The sequence below is a fragment of the Halyomorpha halys genome, unplaced genomic scaffold, assembly GCF_000696795.3.
Source record: "Halyomorpha halys isolate HHAL.00 unplaced genomic scaffold, Hhal_1.1 Scaffold349.1, whole genome shotgun sequence".
Lineage (NCBI taxonomy): Eukaryota > Metazoa > Arthropoda > Insecta > Hemiptera > Pentatomidae > Halyomorpha > Halyomorpha halys.
In genome coordinates, this window is record NW_027109825.1 from 72,161 (window position 1) to 83,232 (window position 11,072).

The 11,072-nt window shown below is 25.8% G+C and overlaps 1 protein-coding gene and 1 long non-coding RNA gene across 5 annotated transcripts in view; one reads left to right on the top strand and one right to left on the bottom strand.

Annotated features, from left to right (window-relative positions):
* Positions 1 to 11,072, top strand: part of Gdap2 (ganglioside induced differentiation associated protein 2) — a 96,613-nt gene that overhangs the window by 22,962 nt on the left and 62,579 nt on the right. For both annotated transcript variants that reach the window (XM_014421951.3, XM_014421952.3), the window contains one exon: positions 2,496 to 2,661. In XM_014421951.3, coding sequence (XP_014277437.1) covers positions 2,496 to 2,661 — 166 coding nt within the window. The remainder of the gene's footprint in view (positions 1 to 2,495; positions 2,662 to 11,072) is intronic.
* LOC106681579 (uncharacterized) overlaps positions 1 to 11,072 on the bottom strand; it is a 50,648-nt gene that overhangs the window by 17,718 nt on the left and 21,858 nt on the right. Inside the window, exons 2-3 of one of the 3 annotated variants that reach the window (XR_001343272.3) lie at positions 4,747 to 4,869; positions 2,496 to 4,350 (exon numbers count right to left, since the gene is read on the bottom strand). This is a non-coding gene — a long non-coding RNA (uncharacterized lncRNA). Of the gene's footprint in view, positions 1 to 2,495; positions 4,351 to 4,742; positions 4,870 to 11,072 lie in introns of those variants that run through there. The other 2 variants (XR_001343273.3, XR_002945723.2) reach the window with 2 other exon arrangements.

Genomic DNA, 11,072 nt, shown 5'->3' on the forward strand with positions numbered 1-11,072 from the left:
GATGCAATCTCTTTTAAGTAAAAAACAAATGTATTTAATAGGTAAATATTTAATATTTTAAAATTATTTATTTAGATATATGTTTTTTTTTTTAAAGGAGAGGGGCTAAAATTATATTTTTAAATATGCAGGTTTTTCTTTCCACAGACTTTATTATTTTATGTGATATTAAATAACTTAATTTACATCTTCAGTTATTTGTTATTTATTTATATTAAAAATGGAAGGATACATACATTTTGGAGGTCACCAAGTATTACAAGATGTAATCAAATTTGTAGAAAGAAGCTGTATGATTGTAAATATTTTTTATTTTATTTAAACTCAGTAAACATACTTTTTTGGGCTAAAATTAAGATGAAATTTTACTATAGACGGTTTTATAAAAGGAATTGTCAATTTTCACAGTTTTTTTCTCAAAATTTTATTATTTTATGATATATTTCATTGCTTAAGCTAATTCATCAGGTAGTTGTAGTTTATCAACATTTAAAATTGAATATTGATTATGTGAAAACTTAACCTATGAGATATGGCAAAAATAAATAAAATTTGGAGAAAGAAACTATAAAATTATAAACTGGAAGATTATTGATTGACCGTGTGTAAAGATGAAAGGAATATGGTCCGGGTGCGGTCAAAAAAGAACAAAAAAATAGTAATGGAAGATTATTGATTGACCGTGTGTAAAGATGAAAGGAATATGGTCCGGGTGCGGTCAAAAAAACTCAAATAGTAGAAATATACTAGCCCTGCAACGTGGGGCGAAACGTTGGCTCATTAAAATAGTATATTTCTACTATTTGAGTTTTTTTGACCGCACCCGGACCATATTCCTTTCATAAAATTATAAACAATTTTTTTATTTACTTATGCTATGTAATCATATTTTCTTGAACTTTTTTGCATTTCATCACGTCCTGTTGAAATATATAAATTTTCTCTACTACTATTTACTATTATATTTTGTTAATGTAACAAATGATTGTTCAAGAAGATTTAATTCATAATATCCATGAAAAACCTTAATTCATTGATATGTTAATATAACTAAAAAACCGGTCACTTAAAAATAATAATTGCTGTTTTTATTTCAGTCCTATATTTGTATATATTCATGTATTCTCCACTTATTATGTCTTGCTTCAAAATCGAATTTTTTTTTTTTCGTATTCATTTCACATTTATTTTAAGGAACATTCCTTAAAAATCCCTTTTATTGATATCCCTGGAGATATCCCTTTTATCATTGTTATAAATCCCTATGAATACTTTGAGCTAATGAATGTTTAAATTTTTAATATTTGTTTTATGATGTACTGTACAATATAAATTTATAGTTATACATACTGCTTCCATAAGTCTTCTATTACTTGTGTATTTCTTTGGATTTTCAAAATCTAACCTACAGTTTTTATTTATTTTACTATGTTGTGCGAGTGCTGTTGTATGTTTATAATTATTATTTTTACAAATACTTTTGTGTTGTTTTATAATACTCTGTAATATTTTAGGAGTTTCTCCTATATATGAAGTTACAATTTTTTTCAATTTAATTAATATTCTACGTCCTTTCTGTCTATTCCACTTACTCTATCCTTCATGTTTCTTAAATATCTACCTTTATTATTATTATTTAGGCTGTTTTATATTCTGATGGTCATAATCTACTTTTTTTTTTTTTAATAGTTTCTTTTAGGATCAAAACACAATTCCTTTTATAGTAATATATTATTGTATTCCTTTGTCTTGTTTTTTTATTTTGGTATTTTTAATATTTCCTGTTATATTATATTTGTTATTAATTTTTCTACTAGGAAAATCTGTTACTATCTGCTGATGAGATTTTTCTATTATTTTCATCCTGTCTCTACTCTCTTATATCTCAAATATATTTTTTAATTATCATTTTTAATAAATTTTATCCATTTAGCCATGAGATTCTCATATTGAATCTTATTTTTAATCTCACAAATTTCACTCGCCATCAAGTATAGTCTATTAATTAACAGTTTCATTACAATTTTTTTTATTAACAATTATACTAATTCTACGTTAGTGTACCTCAATTTTAAATTTCACAGCTTCATTATAATCAGTAAAATAGTTGTGGACTATTATGCCCAAATCTAATATAATATGGTTTACTACATTTATTTTTTGTGAATATGGATGGTTTGAACCGTAATTCATTACGGTACAGTACAGTAAATCTGTTACTAGTTATTGCTTTTTTAGTAATTTCTGTAAATATTACATAATTTTCCAGTATTATTTCCATGTATAAAAATTTAATTTTATGTCTATTAAGTTTTTCTGCCGTGAATGATGTTCTGTCAGAGTAACTGTTGAAAATCAGAGGTTGTGAATTACATTTTGTTTTGTATGGAGTTAGTAATCGTTAGTATTGTACTTACCTTCAATTTTCCTGTTAACTGACTCGTTATGACTTATGTGATAATAGCTAATGATGTAACCTGTTTGCTCATTTTCAGAAGATGACTGTTCTGTGATCGACCTTTCTAGTCATTTTGATGTAATGGGCGACACTTCGTTCACGCATATGCAGGGAGACCTGGATCAACAGCGGCTGTTGGGCGAGAGGCATGTTCCACCTACTATAGACCCATTCATAGCCAAGCAAATACACAATCAAGAAAGGTAAATTACATGTTAATTTTTTATATGAATTTGTAGATACACAATATTTTTTTGTTTATTGAAAATACTAATATTAGAAAGTTGTTTGTGAACTTTATTGTTTAAAGGAAGATGATCTTGAGTGGTGATGAAAAAAGGGTACTCGAAAATAGATTATTAGACACCTATGTTACTATGCTTACGTTCAAGATAAAACATTATAAAGTATGGCAGAGCTATAAGTTTACACATAGAAAGTTTTATTAAAGAATAAAATGAAGTAAATGAAAAGAATAATAAAGTTAAAATAAATATTAATGAATAATACAAATAAAGTAATGAATAATAGTTATGAAAATGTACTTCAGTAATAATTAGTGAATAAAAAGTCATAACAAGTATGATTAACTTTTCCATTTTCCTATATTTATTTACTGCCTTGATTCATTAATCATTTCACCATACACCATGTTTATTTCCTTTTTTTAGTTTTACCTTATTTGTTATTACTTTTATTGATTATTTTATACTAATTATTACTCCAGTGGTAATTTTTCATTTTCGTTATTCATTACTGTCTTTGTTATTTACATTTATGACCCTTGTTTGTAAAACATAGTAACTGAATTTTTTTATGAATCAAAATTTTTGGCATCAGCTTTTTCAAGGACGATTTCATAAATTGTTGAAAGAATCTTTAGGAAAATTCTTGATTCAAAGTAAAATATTTTAATTAACAAGCATTTGAACGTTGAAAAAAAGTTTTCATATTATCGGTTACCAAGTTTCACTAAGCACTTCATTTGTTCTATTCATTTCCACTTCAGTATTCTTTAAATTTATTTTATATTTTTTATATATGTAATATTTTAGTCCTACCTTACTTTATAATATTTGTATCTTGTTTATTTAGCTGTGATGAAGATCTACGATATGGTTTAAAACCTATGTGTTTTATATCTGCTAATTTTGAGTAACATTTTTTGACTACTATTCGGATCATTTTCCATAAAAAATAATATTTGTGTTTGCATAATAAACATTCTAGTTATATATAAAAAAAAAAAAATGCTGTATAAAAACTCTGAAACAGTTCTAATATAAGAATCTTAGCCGTTATCTCTGTTATTATCATGACCCTTTTATTGTCTGATACTACGCACTTAGGAACTGAACTCGGTAGATTCTCTTATCAGAAATCTAATTACCTCTATCATAAACTTTCTTTTAACCTCTGCTAAAAAGTTTTGGTATTTTTTTATTTCCTAAATTTATTTACAATAACTGTATAAATATATTTTTTCAAAAAATAAATTTTAATTAGTTCATTAATACATTTTATATTAATTTATTGTTTTAAATTAGGTAATTAACTTAAAACTCAAACTTCATTTGAACCTTTCTCTAAACTTCTTTATTTTTCTCTATCAAGGAAGTATTAATTTGATATATCCAAGTTTAAAATTTTGGATACATCAAATTAAAGCCTCCTTGATAATTTTCTAAGGGCTAAAGCATTAAAGAAAGCATAAAAAAAAGTTGTGTTTTGAAATAGTTTTTAAACTTATATATTAGGAAATTTATTATTAATTGCTATTTATATTTACTAGAAATATTTTAGTAAATAGATTTATAGTTGAATTGTTATTTCCTGACAATGGTTTTTTATCCAATCTCCACAGGCAAGGTATTCCTTTGTGGTTTCATAATCTGTAATAATAAACAAATTCAGCATGGTTACCTGAAACTAATAAACCGATGAGTAGTATTACTAAATTAGTTTTTATTTTATGATCACCTTGCATAAATCATAGCTATCGATTTCCAGTCTGAATACTGGGACAGTTATGGCTCTTGTATTATAGTCTATAACTGATATTGATATGAGGCAGTTATTATAAGTAAAAATAAACACCTGATCCAATGTGGATCTGAATAAATGTAAATACACTAAATAAATGTTTTCTTACTACCAACGACAAGTAAAATTTACATAAAGAACTTATATAAATTCACTTATTAAAACATAAAAACGATCATTACTTTTATGCCTACTTGCTTTGAAAGTATATTATTGCAAACAATATGTAATAATTACGTACTTACTGCCAGAAAAGATAAGTTGTGTATTGACGGTGCGATGGATGTCAATCTATCAGAGCTTTGTAGCAAACTGCTGTGATGGTCTGGAAGTCTGGAAAACATGGGCCACAAGACAACCTTCGTTTCCTGGAATATATTATAAATTTTATGTAATTTAGCAATCTAGTGTTTAAAGTTATAAAAATGGCTTTAACGCCTATAATAGTAGTATCATTTTACTCTAGGTGTAGATAGATCACAGCTGTGAACTTTCTCTACCTTAAAATATGGAAAATCCAAGAGATATTTCATCTACCAAAGGTGGACAAGTTACAGTAGTTGTATTTTATTTGTATTAATAATATTCTGTCTAATTGAAGGGTTGTGGTTTTGTTGTGGAGGATCGATAAATTATTAGACATCAAGTTTTTTACTGATGTCTAGTTAACCAGTATTAAATAGTTTCATCATCTGACTTTCACAATTTTACATTATTTCCTATCTATCCATCCTGTCTTGAGGTCAAAACATTAAAACATGATAGACGACTTTACTATCTAATCTACTCCAATATTAATGGGTGAGTTACAAAATTTTAAATATAAAACTACAATGAAGTTATGTTAATGTCACCTAGCTTCATTGAAATAGTTATATATTTAAAATTTGCGACTCTCCCTATAATACTGAGTCAGATTAGATACTGAAGAAGGCGATGCAGTATTCAAAAACTGTCAAAGATAAAAATAAATAATTTAATCATTATCGTATTCTAATTTTTGACCTGAAGGCAAATTTAAAAAAAACAACTTAAAATTATTATTAGTATATAACTATCATATAATATAATAAATCCATTTCTTTAGTCCTATTGCATTGAAAAAATTATCATAATTAAATATTTAAGTATTATTGAAAAATTTCTTTCCTCATTTAGAAATTTTATAGAAGTCTACAAACCATTAAGCCAGGAATTGAAACATATGGGGTGCTCTCCCACTTCTGACTTGGGGTAAATGGTGGTCCGCCTTGAAAAATATTTGAAAATTGTGTTGCTTTTAAGAGCATTTAGAGTCACTATTATTGTGAAATAGGGTGGCCCAATCCTTGAACGGTCTGAGTCGTATGGGTGGCACCTTCAGGAGCCTCAGATACTCCGCTACAATGGCCATATGTAGATCCATATACGTAAAATAATATATTTTATGAGTTAATATTGTTGGAGTATATCATTAATTACAAATGCATGACAATAGGCGTTTGTTTTGTATAAACAGTATTGTTCCGGTGTCTTTACAAAAATTATCCCAATTATCCGGTATTCAGATATTTAAATTTATAACCTAAAATTACGAAATATTCATTTAACGTATAAAGGATTAAATAAATTTTATTTATCAACACAGTGCATTAATATGCTGTTTAAGACGCCTAATAACCCTATAGTTCAAAGGAATTTTTTATAAATCATTAATAATTCTTAATTTAGACTTATGAAATAAATTATAACTTTTTACATTTAAAAGATAAACGTTTTCTTTTATCATGAAAATAATAATATTTTCTCCACACTATTGATTTTATTCTCTTTTTTCCTATCTCATCTTTCTTTTACCCCCTTCTCCTTCTCTATTCTTTTCTTATATTTTCTTACCCATGCTATTAGTTATGTTCATAACATATTGACATATTTTGTGATTACTTCTTTGTCTCACTTTACTTGATATTTCGTTTCTTTATTCTAGTATATTACTAACATATTTCATTAGTTATATATAGTTTCTTTCTCTTTGTTTTTTTCATAACTTTAATTTTTAAATTATTATTATTAAATTAAAATATTCATATTTTGTTGTTTCCTGGTATTACAAAACTTTATATTACTATTTATTTTTATGTTATTTTACTTACACATTTAATTACCTATTTATTGGTTTTATTTTCCATTTCTTTCATTACTTTATTTTCATTCTGTACAATTATTTACTTTGATCATTCTATATATCCTTTTATTCATTGGTTGTTATCTTGTTTTTTTTACTTAGCCCCGATGGAGGCTAGAAATTCTGGCTGAAACATTGGCACCAATAAATAAGTTTTTTTAACTTATTTGTGTTATTCTCTGACCGCACCTCCAACAATCTTGTCCTCTATATATTATCCACGGTCAACTATCTTCTTATCATTATTGATATTAATCAAAATATATTTTTCTCATTTTCACATTTTATTGTTCAATTTCTATTTTCTTTGCTCTGTTTAAGGCAGTTGTCAAATTTTCTTATTTTATTTTATAAAAGGTGTAAAATAGCACTACAATATATTATGTCCTTTGACCAAGACTTAAATAAAAAAGTTCACCTCCAATATTAAAGACTGGCTGAATCAATTTGATAGTGTTTTAATTATTTATATACCTAGCATTAAAATCAAGTTTTTTATATAAAAAATATTACTCTGCGTCTATTAAAATTACCATTAATTATTTTCTATGATTTTAACATTTAATCTATTTTGGCTATTTTCTAACTTTAGCTATTACTGGCCTCCCTAAATATAAAGCTCAAGTTTGATTGAACTCACTTAATTTTGGATGGTCAATCGTAATGACAGTAAAATCAAAGATAGACATTCATATTGATCGCTTTGGGGTAATGCTGGTGGATTACCGAGAATTTGGAAAATCAATCGTTAAAAATTTATGTGGAGCAGGTACTGAAGACACTGATTACTTCATTCATATCTTGTATTTCACTTTATTCTTGCTGATGAATATTAAAATTATGACCAAAAATGCTTTATATTTGTTACGAATTGAAAAACGCATTGCACAAGATCCTAACTGTTTGATATCTCATTTACAAGTAAGCGTCAGTCGGACTGATAGTTTAAGGGATCTTCATGATTCAAGTGAGTCATGTCAATCTGGCTTTTGAATGATTTCTATCATTCTGACTGACATAATAAACCCTTATTATAAGGAACCCTCCTTTAGTAACGGAGCAGTGACCTTTAAATATTTTATAGACTATTATTTTGAAGGTAATGTTTTAGTTTAAGGTGTTAATAACCTTAATTAGAGGTCATTATTATCTGCATTATCATTTGCATTGATTCTCATTGTGCTGCTATTGTTTACTTCAATCTGGTTCTCATGGTTTTTACTGAAAGAAAGTGGAATAAATTAATAAATAATGCGGTTTTTATTTTTTTCGTCATGATTAAAATATCCATTTAACTAAAAACCATTTCTGTCAAGTTATTTCTTTTTTTAGTGATTGGTCTTTTTTTTTCCTCTCAGATTTTAAATGTTAATCAGATAGATTTGGTCTTGTACCCTCCATTTATATGAAAGAAATATGCAAAATCCAAATTTAACGCTATTGAAATTTAATGAGAGTATTCATAAATAAATATTCAGTGGAGTGAAGAACGCAAATAAGGACAACTTATTTCTACTTGAAACTCATGATAATAAGTTTTGATTATTTGAGGATTTTTCTATTAAAAGTCTATATAGCCACTTTTAGAAAGTTATTCAAAAATTAATTTGGGAGCATCTCATAGATAAGTTAAATTTTTATTGAAAATGTTGATCATAACATCTATTTGACTAGGGAAAAATTTAATTTTGAAATAAATTAAATTAGTTTTTGGTTTAGAATTTTAATTAGTCAAAAAAATCTTTACTTTTCAAAAGTAGTTATATTAACTTTTTATTTAATACTTCTCATTTGTTTATATTATTGTCAAGACTGTTACATCGTAATTTTAATTTAAAAACAAAATTTCTGATGTTTCGGCTTAGATGCCAGATTCAGGAATACTATTACAATTCAAATAAATATATAATTGCTTGGCATCAATTGATAAACAAAAATTTATAATTAATCATGTTTATTTCATAATTTGATATATCACTTCTAATAATTTTTTGTATTTTAAGATAATTTTCTTATCTTAAATTAAATTAAAATTAAAATCCATACCGCTTTAACCCATGGAAGGTGAAGGTTGCAGTACTTTGTAAGAAAGTACTGTTCTGTTACTAGACCAACGGTTGTGCAAGGAGGTGATTTGGTCAGAATCAAGCTCGACCGCCAGATTTTTACCCCATTAAGGGTACCCAATTTATGTGGCTGGGTGGACCCCAGGAGTGCACAAACCCTGGTCCTTGGAGTTACTAGCATCGTGCCTTACCACAGTGCCACTGTGTCCCTACAATTTTGTTAAATACTTTTTTTAATGGAGTTCAAAAATAATCAGATCAATAATGACATTTTAAGAAACATTGTTGGCATAATCTTGATCTCCATAACTTTTATAATATCTTGGTGAACTAAAATAAAGATAAACGTAATATAAAATAAATACAAAAACAAAATATTGTGATATTTTGTATGTATTTATAATAATAATAATAATAAATCTTTATTAGAATTGTTTTTTTGTTTTGTTTTTTACGTGTATAAATTAATTTCTAAATGTGGGAAATTCTTTTTTCTATAAAAGCAATGTTCTCTATCTATATTTCGAAATTTTATGGGATTAATAAAAAATAACAAAGTTTAATCATTTTTAAGTAACATGAAGTTTAGATGATAAAATTAAATAAATTTTATTGTGTTATTTTTTATCTAATAAAAAAAAAAAAATTGTATACACATATATATTATACAGTTAATAAATAAAGAAAAATCAAATCAAATAAAAATAACACCACAATATCTAGTACAAAATAAATATAAACATAAAATTTGTATTTTTCACTCTTCTGACCAAATCTCCAAATTTTATTATTAAATCTATGGTCTACAAAAAACTCATTTTTATATAATATTTTTAGATCAGAAGTCAACTTATCACTTAAGTTTTTATTTTGTTATTTTCCTCTTATTTTTTTTTGTTATAAATTAAATGTAGTTAATTATTTAGATTTTTAGAGAATTACTTATGCGAGAATTTTCTTTTCATATTCTATTGTTATTCTTATATTTTATAATTTTAATTAATAGGATAATAGATTAGTCTTAGAACTGCCAGTGCCTGGCTGATTGGCTCTGCTACTGATAGTGATCTTTTATCATTAATGGAAATTAATTGAGTTGGCATTGTTTTTTACCTGAATAATCTTAAGGGTCCATTTTAAGGTTAGGTTGATCCAGGAGGCATCTGTCAAACTTAACTTTTTTTATTCTAATCACCAATTACATTAATAATTTAAAAAAATTAATTGTGCTAAGATAGAATTTGAATCAAGTTAATGGAACGTACGAAACCACTATTGTACCAACTTACCCATCCCGTCTCTAAATAATTTTAATTAAATAATTTATTCTCATTAGGTGATAATGAATATTCATTTTTATTATATTTGGATTTTCTTATTGATATTGAATGGAGCAATGGAACTAGTTTCACTGTGCAGGATAGTTCTTGAGAGAGTTAGGTGATGATATAGTTTAGTTTATTTGTGTATATATTTAAGTTAAGCCCCAGTTCCACAGCGACAATATTTTGTTGTGATAGTTCTGTCATAGCAGTGAGGTAGTAAGTAGGACAGTATTTATTAACTCTCAGTAAATCTAACCTGTAAAACTATTCAACTTGGAATGAATGATAAAAACTTATCTAAAAAATCCTTTTGGAATTTTTTTTTTTCATTTATAATTTAAAAATTAATTTCAAGCTTTTTTTCTGTTCTAAAATAAAATTGAAGCTTGTTTAAAGTAAACTGTTATGAGTAAAGATGACTCTTTTGCTAAGGGTTACAGATAAGATTAAATATAGTTCATTATAATTTAGAATTTTGTATTTCGTAGTGCTCTCGAAAACTTTTACTTGATAATAAGTCAGTTTTTTATTTTCTTTCATACTTCAACTAAATTTTATCAAATTCACTTAATAATATACTGCTATTTCCAATTTCCTTCCTTTCATCTTCAGGCATTTTCTTTTTTACTTTATAGTTGTTTTTTTTTCTTGTATTTTTCTTTCATTGTAAGTTTTTTTATATTTATATCTTTAAACTTTTGTACAGTATTTAACCCATGAAAGTGTTTGTGTATAAAATACAGCAGAATGGTAAAAATCTGTCTTTATAGAACAAGAATAAGATGACAAAATTTGAAAGGAATTATTTAAAAAAAAAAAAAATAATGAAAGGAAAAAAAACACAAGAATAAAGAAAACATAACTATAAAAGTAAAAGAAAAAATGGTATCAATAATAAGAATATGTTATTAATGTGAAATTAATAAAAGTGTTTGAAGTATGATGGTATTTACTTACCCATAAAAAAAAAAAAAAATCTGAAAATATAAATAATACCTTATATATTCCTTATATAT